The sequence below is a fragment of the Brassica napus genome, chromosome C9 (genome assembly GCF_020379485.1).
Source record: "Brassica napus cultivar Da-Ae chromosome C9, Da-Ae, whole genome shotgun sequence".
In the NCBI taxonomy this organism is placed as follows: Eukaryota; Viridiplantae; Streptophyta; class Magnoliopsida; order Brassicales; family Brassicaceae; genus Brassica; species Brassica napus.
The window spans coordinates 4,511,261-4,531,240 of NC_063452.1; the positions used below are offsets into that span (position 1 = coordinate 4,511,261).

At 31.4% G+C, this 19,980-nt stretch overlaps 3 protein-coding genes across 4 annotated transcripts; 2 read left to right on the top strand and 1 right to left on the bottom strand.

The window, feature by feature from the left end:
• The first annotated feature begins 198 nt into the window (after positions 1–198).
• On the top strand, positions 199–1,462 carry LOC106359503 (basic leucine zipper 43-like). The gene has a single exon (XM_013799190.3). The coding sequence runs from the start codon at positions 275–277 to the stop codon at positions 851–853; it is 579 nt and encodes a 192-aa protein (XP_013654644.2). The 5' UTR covers positions 199–274; the 3' UTR covers positions 854–1,462.
• A 4,071-nt stretch (positions 1,463–5,533) lies between these two features.
• Positions 5,534–6,690, top strand: LOC106359502 (dof zinc finger protein DOF5.4). The gene has a single exon (XM_013799189.3). The coding sequence runs from the start codon at positions 5,820–5,822 to the stop codon at positions 6,570–6,572; it is 753 nt and encodes a 250-aa protein (XP_013654643.2). The 5' UTR covers positions 5,534–5,819; the 3' UTR covers positions 6,573–6,690.
• A 4,391-nt stretch (positions 6,691–11,081) lies between these two features.
• Positions 11,082–13,199, bottom strand: LOC106359501 (protein BREAKING OF ASYMMETRY IN THE STOMATAL LINEAGE). Of its 2 annotated transcripts, none has more exons than XM_048769775.1 (5): positions 12,398–13,199; positions 11,961–12,316; positions 11,735–11,872; positions 11,383–11,471; positions 11,082–11,301 (listed from the first exon to the last, which is right to left on the bottom strand). In XM_048769775.1, exons 1-5 carry the CDS (start codon positions 12,483–12,485, stop codon positions 11,193–11,195), a joined length of 780 nt encoding a protein of 259 aa, XP_048625732.1. In that variant the 5' UTR covers positions 12,486–13,199; the 3' UTR covers positions 11,082–11,192. The 2 variants fall into 2 exon arrangements, with proteins under 2 accessions (XP_048625732.1, XP_013654641.2); XM_013799187.3 differs by having other exon boundaries at positions 11,383–11,474; positions 12,398–12,773.
• Between the last annotated feature and the right edge of the window lie 6,781 nt (positions 13,200–19,980).

Consider the following 19,980-nt stretch of genomic DNA (forward strand, 5'->3'; position numbering starts at 1 on the left):
AAACAAAAGAAGCCATAAAAGATATTAATCCTTGACCAAGATGTTTAGATTTTGTCAAAAAGTATCACTAGAGAGAAGAAGTTGGTTAGTGGAGTGTTTCAAATGCTAATTAAAGAGAAACCCACCAAAGATGTGAGTACAAGTTGTCTTCATGCAAGTAAATTTGTTTGCCATTAAATATCATCTAACATCTTAATTAATTTACGCCTACACTAATCTTTATCTCTCTCTCTCTCTCTCTCTCTCTCTCTCTCTCTCTCTCTCTTCCATTTTGATGATAAGACATCTAAAACCTAACATGGAGTCTAGTCCCCATCGCTCTCATCATTGTTTCGACATCCTTGAAGGAATGCCACCACAGAACGATAATTTCAACTCGACATTTCTACAAAACCCTAACTTCCATGTCCATTTACAGTCCATATCACCAGACTTGTCGACCCGCAGCAACAACAACCGCTCTGATCACTTAGACCCAAATGGAGAACCCTTTTGCCACAGAGAGGGTCTTGATCCAGACGAAAGAAGGGCAAGAAGAGTGGTCTCTAACCGAGAATCTGCAAGAAGGTCTCGTATGCGGAAGAAGAAGCAGATAGAAGAGCTGCAGCAACAAGTGGAGCAGCTCATGGTTTTGAATCATAACTTGTCTGAGAAAGTCATTAATTTGTTGGAAAGTAACCACCAGATCATACAAGAGAACTCACACCTGAAGGAGAAAGTCAGTTCCTTTCACTTGCTCATGGCAGAAATGCTAATACCTATGAGAAATGTAGACGGCAGCATCAATGAGCGCGACGTGAATCATCTCAGAGGAGAAACTTCGAACCGGACCAACACTTTCTTTGGCAGGTAAAGAAAAAAGTATCATGCTCCCATCTTCTAGTTCTTAATGTGCTATATTATATATACATGTAATGTTACTACACTAGCAATTACGTATATAAAAGATACAAACAATGCAAATCTACTAGTTTCACATTTAGTTTCATCGAAATTGCGTATCACATTCTTGGTCTACAAAGCAAATCAAACTTTTAAGCAAAAGGTTGAATCAAACATTGTTAACAACAAAAACCAAAAAGAAGAAGGTAACTATATGGTCCTTCCCTACATCAACAACTCTTCTTCTTTGTACCGACACCTCCATTGGAGATTCTACCATGGGGGTTGTTATCTCTCCAGTATAGCTGAAACTACACTCTTCTTCTATTAGAAAGAAGCCCAAAGGAAAGTTATCAAACCAATGGCTAATAGGGTTTCATTCGATAAGATTAATAAAAAATAAATATGATTGGTATGTGAATAAATGATGTATTTTTGAGGGTTGCCATAAAGCAACTCTCATTCTTCATTTTATACATATATGTCAATTGTTACATTTTCAGGTCTTGGTGACAATTCAAGTCTTGTATTTCCTTTATTTTTAGTTGCTTATGAATAAAGCTCTCATGAGTTATTTCAATTGCTATCTTTTCTTTCTATAAAAATAAAGCTCATTTGAGGATGCCTTGTTCTGAAATTGCTTTCAGCTTCTTGATTAAGGCATTGTACATAGATATCCGGGTCTGCATAGAAACGCGTGCAACGCACCAGAAAGTTTTAGCCAACTAAAACCCAAAGACAAAAGTATTATCCATGATTACAACACATTCTAAATAAATCTTATGATAAAAGAAATTCTTTGATGCTTACTTGTTTCACCATCTATTGCTGTTCTCTCCTCATAAATATTCACTGAGAAAAACGAAATAAGAAATAGCATCCAATAGATGAAATTGAATGTTCATGAAATTTGAGGAAAAAAAAGAAGGAAGCAATTACGTATCCTACATTGATTTTAGAGTATTTTAGTGTAATCATGCTCCTAAACTGACGATAGACGAAGTTGGGCCTTACGTGAATGAGTAGATATATACTACTAGTACACAGTGCAACTTTTACCACTCTTTTAAATGTAGCGAATCATAGCCATAATGTTTCCATGATTGCAAGAACTTTCATATTTTAAAGCAATCTTATAAATATATCCAAATCACACGTACCACAATTAGAGTTGGGAATTAGGGTCATTACCAGCGGGTCCCGCCCCGTTTGACCCGTCGCGGGGCGGGTGCGGGTCGATCGATATACAAATTTCAGCATGCGGGTGCGGGTTGAGTCGATTTTTAGCGGGGTGGGTGCGGGTCAACCAAATTTGAGTCGCGGGTACCCGCCGACCCACAAAATAAATAAAAATATTATTTTTCTAAATTTTTTTAAAATAAATAAAAATAAAAATATGTAAAAATATATATAAATTAATGAAAATTATATAATTTAAATTATAAATGTATAATTTTTATTATAAAAAGTAATTAATTGATAATAAAAATAATTATTTATTAAATTTAATATTATCTGCGGGTCCCGCGGGTTACCCGCAATCGTAGCAGGGCGGGTGCGGGTTTACGATTTTTCTTTCGCGGGTTATGCGGATCGGAATTTTGAGTTTACAAAATAGAGTCGATCCGCGGGTTGGCGGGTCATGCGGGGCGGGTTGACCCGCGAACCCAGCCTTAGCCACAATCTAATATCCAGCCAATACACACACACGCACACAAATCTACTCTGCACGGTATGTATTCGTATGTTTGTTAGTATGTGTGCGTTAATGTAGAAGTAGGAGAGATGAGAGATGAGAGCAGTAAGATGGGCCTGATGGGCCCAAGAATCACGTGACAGATATGATGATAGTATAACGAGCTAGGGCCTATGGGCCTTTACAAGACGTTTCGATCTCAACCGACCACTGACGGCTGGACACTGAGAATTGAGATCTCGATGGTGACCTGCCCACTCAACTCACTGACGCCGCGTCGTTTAGTGTTTATTTTTACATACTGTTAGTAGATCATATATAGCTTTGCCACAAAAAAAATATATAGCTTTCAGTGCTTAACATAAATCGATAGTTCATTCCTATATACTTCTACGTCTTGAATCGGTAACGCCAATAATAATAAAATTCATAGCATAGCCTGATAGCCAGGATCACTAGATTATTACATGTCACTATAGTCGTGTTTGCAGTTTGCATTTTGCACCCGACATTTGCTTACCCACATTAGTGGTCCTTTTTTGTTCTTTCCACTAGAACATGGATCAATTAATTTCAAAATGTTCGTACATCATCCAAATGTTCGCCATATGAAGTATGAACCATGAGCTATTTCAACCGAAGGTGTAAGTTCAAATTCAATCATAGCGTGAAACATATTTCTCGATTCAGTGTAGATAGATGAAAAATATAGAATGTACAAAAATAGTTGCGATTTCAAGTACTAGATTTTGTACACATACTCTACATTTGCATGCCCAAATAGTTCATTAAATGTAGAGGAGTACAATGACGTAGCATAATAGGAACCACTGGAACAGACTACAGAGCTCTTTGAATCAGCAGATAAAGCGGAGTCACCGACAAGTTGACAATCCAATGTATGTGGATATCAACAACTCTTCTTTCTCAGCCCTCCACATGTGATCAAATCCTTATCAACAGCCTATATTCCCAGTAAAAAAACTTGCCTCACTATTATTAGGCTAAGTTTGTTAAGCTAACAAAAAAGGAAATCCAAATTAAACAACGTGTTAATTAAAACTAGAGCTGGATGAAGCATTGAATTTGATTGGTAATATACAAAAAAAAAGGTACACGGTAAAAGAGTGAAGAACAGTTACATATAGATGATATTTAGGGATAGTAAAAGTGGTTGATGCAAAATAGGTTAATTGTGATCGATATTACTAATTTAAAATTTTAATCAATTTGTGAATTAAGAAGGTAAGGTAAATGCATTTGCTGCTGTAGTTTTTTTTTTGGGTTCAAAACCTCTGTAGTAACTTAAGAACAAGTCAATCAAATCAACTATAAACTCTGTGGATGGTTTGATTTCTATCATGGAAAGAAAAAAATTGATAATATCAATGTTTTGAGCTAAAACATTTTATGAAGTAATTTATTAGCTGTGGACTGTTATACTAATATGTCAATTGTTAAAATTACCATTCAACATTGAATTATTTGTACATCTGAAAGCGATACAATTATACAAACGTTTTAATTCAGTAGTCAAACCTTAAACACACAACAACAAAGTTAGATGCTATAAATTAGATGTTACAAGCAAGGACTTGTCGGCTTTATTTTACACTGCCTACACTAAAATCCTAATACAAGTCTTTGAAAACAATGCAAGTAATTTCATCAAAACCTATACAAAACTTCAAATCCCCAAAAAAGCTTCCTCAGAAAACACCTGCTTATGTCATGTTTCAATTCCACACGCAAAGTAAGATTCCAATACTTTCTTAATCACATTACAACTCATGTTGGATATATTGTGTATACATCACAAATGATTCTAGCTAGCAAGTTCAAGCAACATAGTTCAGTTCGATCAACGTCGTGTACGTGGACTAAGTCTGAGACACGTAGAAGGGATCAGTTAGTGTGTATTTATTTTTAACTTTTGCAATTGTCAGTGTCTAAGTTGAGGACCAAATAATCTATCAGGGAATTGAAACCGATGAGTAGCTCAATCCAGATTTTTTTATATGGGATGTAAACCATGACCGAATCTCTCCTGGCTGAACAAATGATAATTTGGCTCCCGGTAAAACCTGAACCCATAATTAACGAATTTATGTCTTTTTTCTAAAATCTCTTCTTACAACCGAGCTATCACCAGTTGGTTAGTGTGCATTTTAAAAAAAAAAAAATAGTAACGAGAACAAATACAAAAAGTTAAGAATTTATTTGATTGGTAAAATTTTAGTGGACTTAGAGTAGTTTTAGATCTAAAGTAAAATATTACTATAGATAAATCAACCAGTTATACCTTCAATAATATATTTTTTTTAAATATGTATTCACATTTCTTAAGAAAAAAGTTGAGATTTGATGTGAAAATAAGAGATGTACAAGCACTAATTTATCAATCATTGAACTTCTGATGATACTCTTTTCTTTAAATAAAAACTAAAATCGAAAATTTAAGAAAACAAATCGTTTTGATGCGAAAGATATTAATAATATTGATGTAATTTAATGGGGACAAATTTGGACATGAAGCTAACTTTTGAATTATATTACCACGTTAGAAGATGGTATATATAATTCATTAGTTCATAAAATATAAATTTTCTATAATTTTAATGCATAATAAAAATTATAATTAAATATATTATTAATTTATTATACATGTTTAATAATTATGATCAATAATATTGAATTATTTTAATATTTGAGTTAATATTTATTAAAATTTTACAACTTGAAAATTTTAGAAGATCTTGTGAAACAAGAAAAAATATTAAAAAAATATATTTTCAAAACTGAGAAAGTACAAAATATCATAAGGGCATAATCGACATTTGATTACAACACTACCTGTTCAGACATATGAAAGATTTGTTGTGTCAGAGTTTCAAAAGACTTTACCATGCTTAGAGCGCTCCCATTAGTGAACCGCATGAAAGAGGTTCACAAAGTATTTTTTTATTATATTTTTTTCTGTTTGATTTTTGTTTTAAAAAAAAAAAAATTAATCGGACCAATCGCGAGCCGCCACGTGCCGTGGGGCCCGCACTACAGTGATGAACCCGGTTCACCGGAAAAGGTAAAGAGAGAAAAGTTTATCACTATTCATTATTTTAATATATTTTTTTTTTTTGGAATAACATTCCTCATAAATTGAGTAACGGGGGTGCTCTTACTACTTGGTCTCTGTCTCTTTCTCTATTGTAACTTTAGAAGTTTCCTTATCCTCTCTTGAAAAATGCAAGATATTCATGATTACTCGATGACCGGAGAAGGCGGAGATCGGAGGATGAGAGTGCATCAGAACAATATCCTTAACCATCACCAATCTCTCAAGTGTCCTCGTTGCAACTCTCTCAACACAAAGTTCTGTTACTACAACAACTACAATCACTCTCAGCCTCGACACTTTTGCAAAAACTGCCGTCGTTACTGGACCAAAGGCGGCGTCCTCCGTAACGTTCCCGTCGGAGGTGGTTGCCGTAAAGCCAAACGTTCCAAGTCTAAGCAGCCTCCGTCATCATCGTCAACTTCCACCGCCGACAAACCAACGGCACAAGACGGGGAGGAGAAACCAAGCAGCAGCGAGAGCTCTTCTCTCCCCGCCTCTACCTCCACGGCTACAGCCGCCACCGCCGCTGCAGCAAAAGGCGTTATGGGCGCTGATATGCATAATCTTAAACTCTACGGAAACGGGATAGAATGGTCTACGTTGCTCGGACAAGGTTCATCTGACGGTGGAGTTTTCTCGGAGATGGGTGGTTTTACCGCGGCTTCGTCGATTGCTACGACACCGTTTGGATTCGGAGGTAATACTGTACAGCAGCAGTTTGAGGATCGAACGGCTCAGGTTGATCCCACTATGGAATTTGAACCGTTGGATTGGGGAAGTAGTGGAGCTGATCAAACACTCTTTGATCTAACCAGTACCGCTGATAATGCATACTGGAGTCACCAAGATCAGACAGATCTTTACCTTCCTCAATTCTGACAGCTTCTCTTCTTTTTGATCCACAAATATATTACACACATAATGTAAAGTGGTAAAGTTTTTGAAGTATTTTTATGGGTTTGAAAACGGGTTTTGTTATACAATATATGTGACTGGATATCTTTCTTTTTTTTTTTGAGTGAGGGATATCTTGTTCTTCACCAGTTACAAAAAAAAAAAAAAAAAAAATCTTGTTCTTCAATGGCGAATAGAAAATTTTGGGAATTGTACGCATAAACGAGAGAGAGCCGTGCCGTCGCCTTAAAACAGTTCTTGGCAAATAGATCACTGCTAGCTATTGTGCATGGGACCAACGTTGTTAGTGCCTGGTCTCGTAGATATTCTGAATTCAGTTAAATGAAATATTTAAAATTTTAAAACTGATTATATCTCTGTAATTTGTTTTTAAAAATTTTAGTTAGATTTTATAATATTTTTTTTTGTATCCCTTAAAATTTTAGGGTTGGCACGGATCTCATGCTTGACATGACATGCATTCTATACATGGCCGAAACCACGCGGTGTGTGGTCGGATGGTCAAAGCGTTCTGTGGATCCCCAAGAGATCCGAATTCGAATTCGCATTCACACCAGATTTTCACATCGTGTAGCCACCGGAGCTTTCACATTCTCTCTCTGGAGCTTTCATATTCTCTCTTCGGGAGAATGGTTTACCATTTTTTTTCCACATGGCTGAAGTGGATCCCATTTCCATGTCGTAATGTAGGGGTGAGCACTTTACCCGATATCCGAAGTGACACCCGAACCCGATCCGAAAAACCCGAACCGAAATCCGAACCGAAGTAGCATAATATCCGAACGTGTATTTAATTATGAGAGATTGGATATCCGAACCCGAACGGATAATATCCGAACCCAAATGGATATCCGAAAATAACCGAACATATGTATAATTAACCTTATATTTGTAGTTTACATCTCTCATTTTATATAAAATATTTATATTGATATACTACACATCTTTTAAGCTCATATGATATACATACAATTACGAAGAAAATTATTTGCTACTCGCTTAAAATGCATGTCAAATTTTTTATTTCAAAAATTAACAAAAAGTTACATCCAAATTTTAAAAACAATAACCAAATTAATGTCTTTTTAGTTTCAAAATGTTATGTCCAAATCTATTAACCATTCAATCTATTAAAAATAAAAAAAAATAGTTAAGTGAAAGTTATATTTTTAAATACAAGAAATTTGAGAAATGAAAAATTAATTTTGTTTTTTCAAAATCTAAATATCTGAACCCGATCCGAAATAACCGAATCCGAACTAAAAATATCTGAACCCGATCCGAAGTACAGAAATACCCGAACGGGTTCTACATCTCTATACCGAAATACCCGAAAATCCGAAATACCCGATCCGAACCCGAACGGATACCCGAATGCCCACCCCTATCGTAATGTCAATGGCTGACGTACCTATATCAATGGTCGGCTCGTTGTTTTCTCCAGCTCCAATCGTTGCTCGAAGAAGACTTCAAATATCTTAGCCGAGAGAGAAAGAAAGAGTACGGATGGATCCTTTGTATGTTTAAATAAAAACCGACTGTGGGCCGTTGGATTAGTAAAAGCTCTTAAACGCTTAGAATCGGAACGGTGACAGCGCGAATCAATGGTGATGATGTTGATGAGGGGTCCATATTAGGTAGGTGGTGATCACTGTAGGGAAAAGCACTTGAAGGAGAGTAGGTCCACTAAGGCATGTGCGTAAGTTGTAAAATCTCACACACAACGGGAAAGTTGGGTTGGGCGGTTGGGAGCGTTTGGGATTGTCTGTTGGGTTGGTTATGATTCCACCATGTTCCCTATTTTTTTCGCTAACAGTTTCATGATTTCTATTGTAACTTTTCATTGATTAGATGATCTTTGTGCTCCTAATTTTTTTTTTTGGCATCTTTCTTTAGGCCAAGTCCAACCACACGGTAAAATAGCAAAATAGTGTGTTGATTTGATGTTTCTTCTCTCCAACGGAAAGGTATATCAAACTGCATTTTAGTGCCATTTTCCTTTTTGCTACAGTGTCACACCATATTTGGTGCAACACTGTAGCAGACGGCAAAAGTTTTTTTTTTTTTGATTTTTTTGTTAAAACTGTTTATTTATGTATTGTTTAATTATATTTGATTTGTATGATTAGTTTATAATTGAATAAATATTTTTTAGTTATATCACCATTGTTTTGTTATATTTTAATTGTTATAAAATATTAGGGTTTATAAAACAAATATAAAATTAATTTTTAAATACATAACAAAGTTTAATTCAAACATTTGTAGTTGGAATATTATAATATTTAGATCTAGTATGTTATAATTTAACTTTTTTGTGTGTTTAATTAATTAATATAACAGTATGTATTAATAATAATGTTATTATATAATGTAAATACATTTATATATAATTATTATTTTAGTTACAATTTTAATGTTAGTTAATATATTTTAGTCATAAAACTATTAATATTTATCAAAATTATTAAAAATAAAAGAATTTGATAATAGTAAAATAATGAAGAATATTCCTTTTTAGTGTAACGTTTGGTGTTGTGGTTGGAGACACAAAAAAATTTAGTGTTAAAACTACACTAAAATAATGTGATTTTGACACTAAAATGGTGTAATGGGTTGGAGATGCCCTTAGTACTATAATACTACATTTCTCTTTCACTAGGTGAAGGTTTCTCCAACCCATTCCTTAGATCTTCATGACATATAAGATTTGACCATAATACCACTCAACTTTTTTTCTATATATTTTATCAGCTGATCTGGTCTACTCTAGACTGACTGATAAACTATCTGGGTCGAAACCCAAACCGAAATTTTCCACATAATTACAATTTTATTTCGAAAAAAACTTCAACTTCAGAAAAAAAAAATTTGCGCATTTTTAGGTCTTACTAACTACTTGACCACATCCATAACCATACTACTAAAGACAGTAGGAGAAACCAATGTAAGATTCTAAAAAATTAACAGTTTTAGTATATAATTATTTTTAATATAATAAAATACTTGAGCCAATAATTTTTAAACATGTGTAGAGTTGGTTTCTTTAGAATTGGTAAGAATCTTTCAAACGAGAGATCCACTCTCTTCTCTCTTAATTTTCAGTTATTTAATTTTTAAATGAGAGTTCATAAGAGCTTGCCAATGCAAGTGCTCTAAACTTTTGTCTATTTTCACTCTTTCAACATTTTTAATCTTCCTCCCGCCAGTAATGATCTCATTTGTTCCCGGAGCATATCAACCCTCGGTTAGGTTGTTATTATATTCACTTATATACCTAAGTAACCACACACAAAAACACATGTAACGGTTTCGATAGTTCAACTAGCATATTACCCCTACTATCCAAAAATAGAGAGTCGGAAAGGTCCCAAGTTTTTTTTGTTGTGCACGGAAAGGTCCCAAGTTAGAACACGAATTTAGCTTACTATGATCTTTGTCTCAAACTAAACAAATTGTTTCCGCATCTATTAAAATAAGCAATGTTGGATGACTCAATATTCTATATTACGTTGTAACATTTTCTCATAAAAACAATTTTGGAGAATGAAAAGGTTTGGAAACACAGTTTAACATAAAAAAAAAATTACAAAATAATGTTTTAGCGGTAAAGATTGTGGATTTGTGCCTTGTATATGGTCTACTATAAATGACGTCTATGATGGTTACTTAGCAATAAGAGTCTTATACATTCATGCATGGTTAATTATGTGAAAATGTAATTAGGGACCTTTAACAAGCCTCTTGTTTTCTTCTGTTTGTCTATGATTCTGCCACATGAGAGAGAGCTAATGTTGATTGATGTTGTGATTTGAAGATATCGAGCAATCATCACAAGTGCATATTATCGAGGAGCTGTATGAGCATTGCTTGTCTACAAACAACGTCACAAGTGTACGTAAACCGAGTGTCCAAGCGCACTAAAACCACCATAACCCCTGCCCCTGGCAAAATCATGTTGTAATCAATGGAACCATCACATTATGCAGAGAAAAACAAAGATCAAACAGAGAAGGTAATCTAGACTATCTAGTTGCCAGGGTTCAATTGCTTACCAAGTAATTGAAGACCATCACCTTTATGGGTTAAAGCTACAAAATGTAGCGGCGCGCGGTTACTTAACGCTGCCATCTGTTTCTTCACTACCGAACACCGTGTTTGTTCAATATTATTGCATTGCTTGTTGAAACGACATTGTATTCGTGTGATATGAGAATAATAGGCCCTAGGACCCTATATATATATTTTTTAAAATAAGACCTATGTATTATCGTCAAAGGTCAAACTATATAGTTATATAATGATTTTGAAACATATTGCAAAGTGGACAAGTGAAAAAGCATTGAGTTATAGATAGGAATTGTAAAAAAAAAGGCCAAGGGAATCTACACCATGACGTCTTCCAAGGATCCAATGAGAAGAGTGAGATGTCTTACTTCTTCTGGTCCTTGTGTTAGTTTGATAAAATACATATGAGTTCAAGTCTAAATTGTAGATTATTTGGTCTTTTCATAGTGTTTCTTTTTATCATAAACAGAGTGATACAAAAGAATCTCATAAAAGCTTATAGAGTGTACTTTTTTTTTAGAATCTACAGCATTGGAACCCTAAAGCTATCGGTTTTTGTTTCTTAGGAGACAAGTCATCTGGTGTAGGCATCAGGACAGGGCTCCCCATCCACTCAACTCCCAATCTGCATAACATTTTCAGTTCAGGGCACTCGGTCCAAACAAAAAAAAACGTTAAACCCTTTTTTGTTGCTATTTAAACTCACATGGGAAATGCAAACGATCCCCTTCCTTCATCTGAGTGAGTAGACCCGCTAGATTTATCAGATGCATCAATATCTTCTTCTTCCTCCTTCTTCTGCGACAAATGAACAAATTTAAATTTGAAACAATATCACCAATAAGGAGCCTGCCTAATGGATAGAACTCTAAATTATCTAATAGGTATCTAAGGAGTCATATGTTCAAGTCTTGTTAGGAAGGTCTTCTCTCCATAGGAGAGTGTATTTATATGGTTTGGATCTTGGCCTATTAGATGTATGGACTTACTGACCCAGAACCCACTAGTCACCCAAAAAAAGAAAGAAAAAACAGGAACATCTTAAAAGAAAATATTACCGGATCATGAACACCACAAGAGACATTTTCAGTTTCTTGGCATGTAGTCTTATCGGCCTGATGATATTGTTCTGACCCTTTAATCTCCAGAGAGTTATTCTTCTCTCCTTTTCCTACCCCTTGGTCTTCATAAATAAGCTGTTTTAAAACAAAAAGCAATACAAATTAAAAAGAAATTGATGCGTTAAAAGATTTTAAGCAAATAACAATGTACCCGACAACGAACCTTACGATGTACCGTTCTCGGTGACTTTTCAGATGACAATTCCACCTCTTTCCTTTCTTCTTTCCCTTCTTTCACAACGTCGAAACCTCCATCTTCACGGTCGAAGCAGAAGACTATGAAGCCAGGTTCTTCTGAGGCCGGTGGCTGCAGCAAGCTCAACCTCCGGTTATGAGACGACGATGTCGGAGAAACGCTGCTGCTGCCTCTTAGATGATGATGATGACGTGTCCCCGGTGGGCTTAGACTGAGCTTCCTCTCTGACCTCTTCTTCTTAATCTTCCTCTTTGTCCTCTTGAACATTAGAGTGTTGTTGTTCGTTGTGTTACTGTTGTTAGTAACTCCATCCTCCTCTACGTCTGAAACATACAATCAGTGAGATAATTTACACAATAGTTATTAAAAAGTGAAAGTAGCAATTACAGAATAAAGCGGAAGACCTATAGGAATCTTGCAAGCCAAGAAACAGGAGGCCCAATCTTTGACTCTCCATGTAACAAGTTTTGGTATTGTCCATTGTGAAGCCATGGGTGTTTTCTTTGTGTGGAAAGAGACTTTCTCTTAGATATTTTTCACGAGAAAATGGTTTTCTTTTTGTGTGTGTGTTGGGCTTTACCAAGGAAATAAATTCAGAAGGAATAAAGAGGGATTTATTATGAGGGAGAAGAATGATTTGAAATTTGAAAATAATACTGGGAGACAATAAATAGATTGCCATGAATTAGGGAAGGGGGTTACAATGTGTAACACATGAATGCATTTAATACTATTGGAATAAAAGGAAATAACTTCTTTTTTTACGAATTATAATAATTGGGAAATAAATGATATCATAGTTAATATACACTGCAGAAAAAAATTCAGTATACTTCATTTTCTCATTTTAAATCTGTAGATTTATTTCATTCAGTTCCCGTGGATCAAAAAGACTGCATAACGCATGGAACGGTGGCTAGAGACATGGATGAGTTTTTGAAAGAAGTTATGTACTTTAGATTACTTCTTTGGCTCTGAATGGAAGAAGCGGATCAAGCGTTTGCGTATCCGGCGGATCAAGCGGATTGAATGGAGCGGATTGAGCGGAACAAGAGTGGATTTAGCGGATCTAGCAGTTCTAGTGTGGATCAAGCGTTTCAAAATATATGTTTGAATGGTGAAAGTGGATAAAAAGAGGTCCAAAATACTGTACAAGTTTAAAATAATTTTGAAAAAATGTTATATTATCATTTCTATTTCATAACTAAATGTAGTTATTTAAAAAAAACTTATAACTGAAAAAACTATAAATTATTAAAAAAAAGAAAGTATGATACCAAATAATTATACATTGTAGCTATTATCAAAATTTTAAATATAATAAAATATATATATTTAGTATTACATAAAATATATTTAAATATGAGATATTGTTAAAAAATAAACTATAATACTAAATATATACATGATAAATATGGTGAAAATACAAAACTAAATGTTGTTTAAAATCAAATAAGATTTAAAAAATGAAGAATTATAATATTATTTTTATATATGTTACAAAAAAAATTATATCATATAAATATGAAAATAAATAAATTACTTCAAAACTACAAAAGTGTTTTTACAAATTAAATTTAAATTGGAAAATAAATTATTTGAATTAGTTAGTGAAGCTTGCTTTTACAAATCACCATACGTACATGGAAAATAGAAAACAGTTTATGATGTACTATACATAAATAGAATATCAATAGAATTATATGATGTACTAATACATAAATAGAAAACTTAAACACATAACGTCCAATACACTTCATAAACAGTTTTTGTAAATGTAATAAAGAAATATAATAACTATATTAATAGGTAATTTGATATATATATATATATATATATATACTATTTTTTAAAGTGAAACAAATAAATATAAAATAAAGTGAAGTAAAAAGCTAATGGACTGCATAAAACACTCCAAATACGAGCATCTCTTGCTCCACTAGGCAGTTCTTCATTTTCTTTCACAAAAAGAACCGCAAGCAGTTCTGTTATTATTTTATTAATATAATTTGTTGAACTGCTATTGTTGATAATAATGTTGAATGGATGATTTAAAAGCGGAGGTTCCACACGAGCAAGGGAACCATCTTATTCCCACTCCCCAATCAACGCCTTTGTATGCACTACTACAAGCACAATGGTTTGTTTCATGAGCATGCAGAAAAAATAAAACAAAATTCGTAGGCCACTTAGGGACCGTGGGGTCATATTGGAGATGTGCGGTTTGGACTAAAAATTGATGGGCTAAAAATGTTTGGATTGTTACTAGATATTGACTTGGACTAGATTGTCCGGCCGAACGATAGACCGGCAAATTGGTAGGTTTTAGCTTATTTAGCTAGGTACCTTGATTCTAGAAAATATATGTTTTTTTTTTGTAAGTTCGTAAGTAATTAGAAAAGCTCTTTTCGCGACTAAGTTTCATAAATAGCATAAAATTTGTAGAAAATAGGTTCTTGTATTAAAAATATCTTGATACAAATACAATGTGTTCTTAGAACATTTGCCTGAAACTTGGAAAAAACTATGCAACTTGTTTCCCTACTTGTAAACATTTTGCAAATACATCCCACATCAAAATTATTTTGCAAAGTTTAGTAAACATTTTTTCTGTCCGAAAATCTTATTTCATGATTCAGATGAGAATTATAATATTATTATACAAATTCTGAAATATAGATTATTACATAAGTAAATATGGTTCTATATATATTATAAACAATAAAAAATATGATGTTTTAAAAAAAATTGATTGATGAACTTTTTGTTATCTAATTCATTTCATTCGAATGCAAATGTTGGTTAATAATATAGTGATTTTGTATTTATTCCTTTTGTATACATGTTTTAAGTACAAATTTATTTATCAAAGTTTGTTGTAATTTGTTTTGTAAATATATAATTATGTATCGAAATTGGCCATTTGGTCCAGGCCAAAGATTGACTCCCCTCTAATGCGAAATTATTAGCTCCACATGTGGCCACGCGGATATGGGCCCATGCTTACGGTCTATTTGAATACCCGGGAGAGGATCTATCCGTGGGTTGCACCTCCCACCCGGGGGTTAGGTCTGTGTCTTTAATAGACCCGGGTTAATCTTTTTTTCAAAAAGAATATATATATATATATATAATTATGTATTAAATGCTAATAGTATTTTTTTAACTATTATGAAAATAAAATGTTCTTCTCTATTGTTAGTTTACATCACCAGTTTAAAGATGGACATGCACCTTTTTACATTAATTCATATATATTGAACTTTATCAGTCATGTGAGCTTTTTAGAATTCTTACTTTCTCTCTTAACGTCGAAAATAGTGATACATAAAATTTGTTCAAGCAAGTAACTTGAACTCAGGACTTTGCTGAACACGCACGGATTTCACCGGAGAAACCAAAACTGTAATATATAATATCCAAAATTGACATTTATTACATGATATTATATATATATATATATATAAATTCGGATATTTTGGATTTTCGGATACGTCGATATAGTAATCTAGAATCCGTTTGGGTATTTTTACATATCGGGTCAGGTTCAGGTATTTTTAGTTCGGGTTTGTTATTTGGGATCATGTTCAGATATTTTAGATTTTGAAAAAAAAAACAAATTTCTCACTACTCAATTTTCTTACACTTAAAAATTTACAATTAACCTAACTGATTTTTAAAAAATTTAGTAATAGAACGATTAATACGTTTGAAAGCGAAATTTTGAAAATAGAAAAACATTAATTTAGTTGTTATTTTAAAATTTTGAATCCAACTTTTGTTAGTGCATGAAACAAAAAACTTAACATGCATTTTAAGTATATGTATATTATATGATTCTGAACCATGTACAACATCAGTATAAATATTTTGAATAAAATGAAAAAAAAAAGAAATATAGGGTAAAATATACATATGTTTGTTTATGTTCAGATATCCGTTCGGATTCGGATGTTACCCATACGGGTTCAGATATCCAATTTCTCCTAATTCAATATTACATAAACTATAAATTAGTGCCTCATCTTCTAATTTACACCACAAACAATATAATATTAAAGTTAAAAGATTATATATCTCTACATTTGTTACTTCTATTTCATTTTTTTGTTTAACCTGAAAATATCTCAAGCATATGGAATGGCCGAGACTAGTCCCCAAAAATCCGTTAATTCATTAGTTTTACGAGTAACAAAATTAGAAATTAAACTTTTACAGAAAAATAGGGTAGGATTCTCTGGTAATTAAGTGCAAAGAGCTCTCATCGGCAATGTTGATCTTCATCTGGGATAATATTCTCCTATACAAGCTGAAGTTTGTTTTTTCAGGGATTAGCAATGCCGAGATGTAATACAACAGTCACTTTGTGTTGTAGATTTAGGATTTAGAAGCATTTTAACTGTTACAAAAAAAAATCCTCAGCTTAATAGTTAATATACTCAGTATTTTGGGTTTACAACTTTATAAAAGTGATATGTTGGTGAATTCAACTATGTTGTAAATGGGTGTGTACTTGATAAGAATTCATAAATGTTTTGCTTAATGTGAACGATCTTTTACCTTCTTGTTTTAAGCTCACTAAATTGAAATATACAAGATAAAAATCTTTCAGATATATTTATACACATATATGTCGCAGCAGAATTTTGTCTTTGTCAAATTAAAGATGGGTGTAAATTTTCTTTAAAATGTCAGGTAGACAGAAATTTTGATTCGAGTAATTTAAAAACATATTATCTTGATTTATGATATACTAGCATATATCATGATAATTAGTCTATAATTGGATTTTATATAAAATAATATTATGATACGTATATTCTTAGCAATGTATTAGTGTTTGCTACTTTGTTATATTAAATAAATGATTTTGCTACTTTGTTATATTAAATAAATGATTTTGTTAGCCTCATTTAGCTGGTGCAACTTTTAAATACTATAAGATTTTGTTCCGATTGGACCACATTCTCAATAATATGAGGTGCATAAGGTTCAGGTTAGAGGGGGCCACAGCAAAGCACATGTATCACGACCATAGCTGATTTGGGCAATCATGTTTTCAGGGAAAATTATTAAAAAAGTAAAACTATGAGTCTATTATTTTAATCACTCAAAAAGAATTCGAATACTATATTGGTCATAACTAGCTAATTACTAGATTACTTCTCTTGACACTATATTTCTTTCATTTATCCATTTTTATCATTACTATATATATATATATATATATTTTTTTTTGTAAACTTCCATTACTACTATATATTATCCCAAACTATATTTAGTATGATATGGTTAGATTTTTTTTTTATCAAAACCAGTTAATAGACATATGGAACATAATATATGTATTAATTATACTGATTTAATATACAGGAATTTAAATAGCAACAAAATAGATTAGATACATGTCATAGATCAAATATATTATACAACCCAAATAACTCTAAATATGTGGATGAAGTTGTAATCTTTTCAAGCTTATGTTCGAGAACAATGTGAGTTGATCAACTTTAGATTATTTTGCTGTGCAATGGGTCTATTCATCTTATTGCATCGGGATAAAAAGCAAGTGAACTCATACCACATGAAATCTTCACGGTGGTCTTTTTATTTTGTATAATACTAGGGAGTTGTCCACGATTTCGCGGATATAAAAATTGTATAATTTTGAATAGTAATCATAAATATTAAAAAAAACCTCTTTATTTTAAATAATTTGAAAATCAAAAGTTTTGGTATTGTATAATCTTAGAAGATTATTGAGATATAGTGACAATTCTATAAATTTTAATATAAGTTTCCAAAATTCTTTTATAACATAATTTGTGATTAATAAAGAAACCCTAAAGATTAATGAACAAAAAGTTATGTTACAACACTTTCTACTTTCGCATTATTTTGTATACCACTTTATTTTATTTAGAAGTAAAATAGTTATAAAATTTCTATTATTTGGTCAAATCACACTTTTTCTCACATTTTTTATTTAGTGTTTAACATAACACTCACAATTGGTTAACCAAACAAATGCATCCTTAAATTCTCTCCAATCATCACACTGTCGTATCAAACACTGATTCATTTAAAAGTATTATTTCTAAAAGTATTACTTTCATTTTTAAAAATTTATTTTAATACATACATATTTTAATTTAATATTATCAATTAATTATAAAAAGGAAAATAATATCTAACATTTTAAATAACATGATGTCATTATTTTAGACATATATACTTATTATTAATGTGAATAATTTTATTACATCAAAATAACATGATTCTATTTGTATAAAACCTCTTAGAAATTTTTTATCATATATTGTACAAGTTTCTTTTTACCGCAAAAAATACATATCATTATTTCATAATATTTTTTTAAAAAATATTCTATTTATTTTACTCCATCTTCGACCATATCAGTTTTAGAACATATTGGATATATTGATCTTTCTTACTTAATTTGTCTTCATGTTATAAAAACGGATGAAACTAATTAATTAATAGTTATAGTAATACGTAAAACCCATGTATTTCGTCAAACAAATAAAAAATTAAATATGTAAAAGTATAAAATAACAAAAAAATACAGCCAAAAATACAACAAACAAGTTTTATTATTCTTCACTCATTTTTATATATGTATCATTTCTTTTTTCCTATTACAAAAATAAGCATGTCAATTTTGTTATAATCAAAACTATATAAATAAAGTCTTAACTCTAGTCTTGTATTATTTTAAACTAGTTACCATATAATTTATTATAATCAAAAATACAATAATTATATTAATAGAGTATATTAGCTCTAGTCTTGTATTAATATAATGTTTCAATTTTATATTATAATAAATATTTTCATTTATTAATATTATTTTAAAAACTTACCATATATTTTCTGTTTTAAAATATACAAATACTTGAATTGACAATGATAGCTCATCTATACTATCAACATTTGTCACTGAAAAATGACCGAATGTTTTTAAAATTGTATATTTGATTGTTTTGTATTCATTGGACACAATTTTAGAAAAAAATATATATGGTGAATATAAAAATATTATTAGTTTCAGGTTAATTAGTTTTTTGTATATATGATTTATTGTATCCACTATTAACAGAAATATGTTTAAAATCGTGTATATAATTATTTCTCTCATATCATATGTATTTATACGTATATTCTAAATTTTTATAATGTAATTTAATTGTTTCTATAAACAATTATGTTCATTCTTATATCTTTAAAATGTTTAATTGTTTGTATGGTAATCTCTATAATATTATTTGAGAACTCAGTTTCTTATGTGTCTTGCTCATATCAATTCTTACGATGGTTGATTACGGAGTTACCCTTAATGAATTAAAAATATTACATTTATTATAATTACTTTAAATAAAAATTTCCTTTTTGTTTATTTGTTTCTGTTATTTAGATTTTAATTTAGTTTCTTTTTTTAATCTTTTCCAGTCAACATATATAATAAAAAGTAAATTTATAAAGTGAAAAATAATTTTTTAAAAAAAATATAGAATGTGATTTATAAAAAAGGGAAGTTAACCAAAAATAGTGTTAATATTAAAAATCTATATTATTAAAACTGAAGTACCTTTTGGTACTGTTTGGAAACTTAGATAGTAGATTAAATGAAAGTTGTTTGGAAACAAGGATAGCAAATTAAATATATTTTTTTATTTACATATTTAGTCACTGTATTTATTTCTCATTTACAGATTCTATCGTTTGGAAACTTGGATAGCAGATTAAATAAGAATTGTTAGGAAACACAAATAGTAGATTAAATATTTTGTTTTATTTACACATTTAGCCATTGCATTTCTTTCTTATTTACAAATCTGTCACTTTACTTAAAATCAAAAATTTAAATTAATTAATTACAATGAATTGTTATTTCTTTTTGCTGAAAAAAAACACAAACTGTAATATATAATATATATTAATCTGCTACAATACAATTTTCAAGAAA

What these genes read in the sequence shown, in the direction of transcription:
- LOC106359503 (XM_013799190.3), top strand. Translation starts at nt 275, where the DNA reads ATGATAAGACATCTAAAACCTAACATGGAGTCTAGTCCCCATCGCTCT.
- LOC106359502 (XM_013799189.3), top strand. Translation starts at nt 5,820, where the DNA reads ATGCAAGATATTCATGATTACTCGATGACCGGAGAAGGCGGAGATCGG.
- LOC106359501 (XM_013799187.3), bottom strand. Translation starts at nt 12,485, where the DNA reads ATGGCTTCACAATGGACAATACCAAAACTTGTTACATGGAGAGTCAAA. An exon ending in CGAGAACGGTACATCGTAAG is followed by an intron (nt 11,873 to 11,960) that starts GTTCGTTGTCGG and finishes GTTTTAAAACAG; the next exon opens with CTTATTTATGAAGACCAAGG. An exon ending in GGATCGTTTGCATTTCCCAT is followed by an intron (nt 11,302 to 11,382) that starts GTGAGTTTAAAT and finishes AATGTTATGCAG; the next exon opens with ATTGGGAGTTGAGTGGATGG.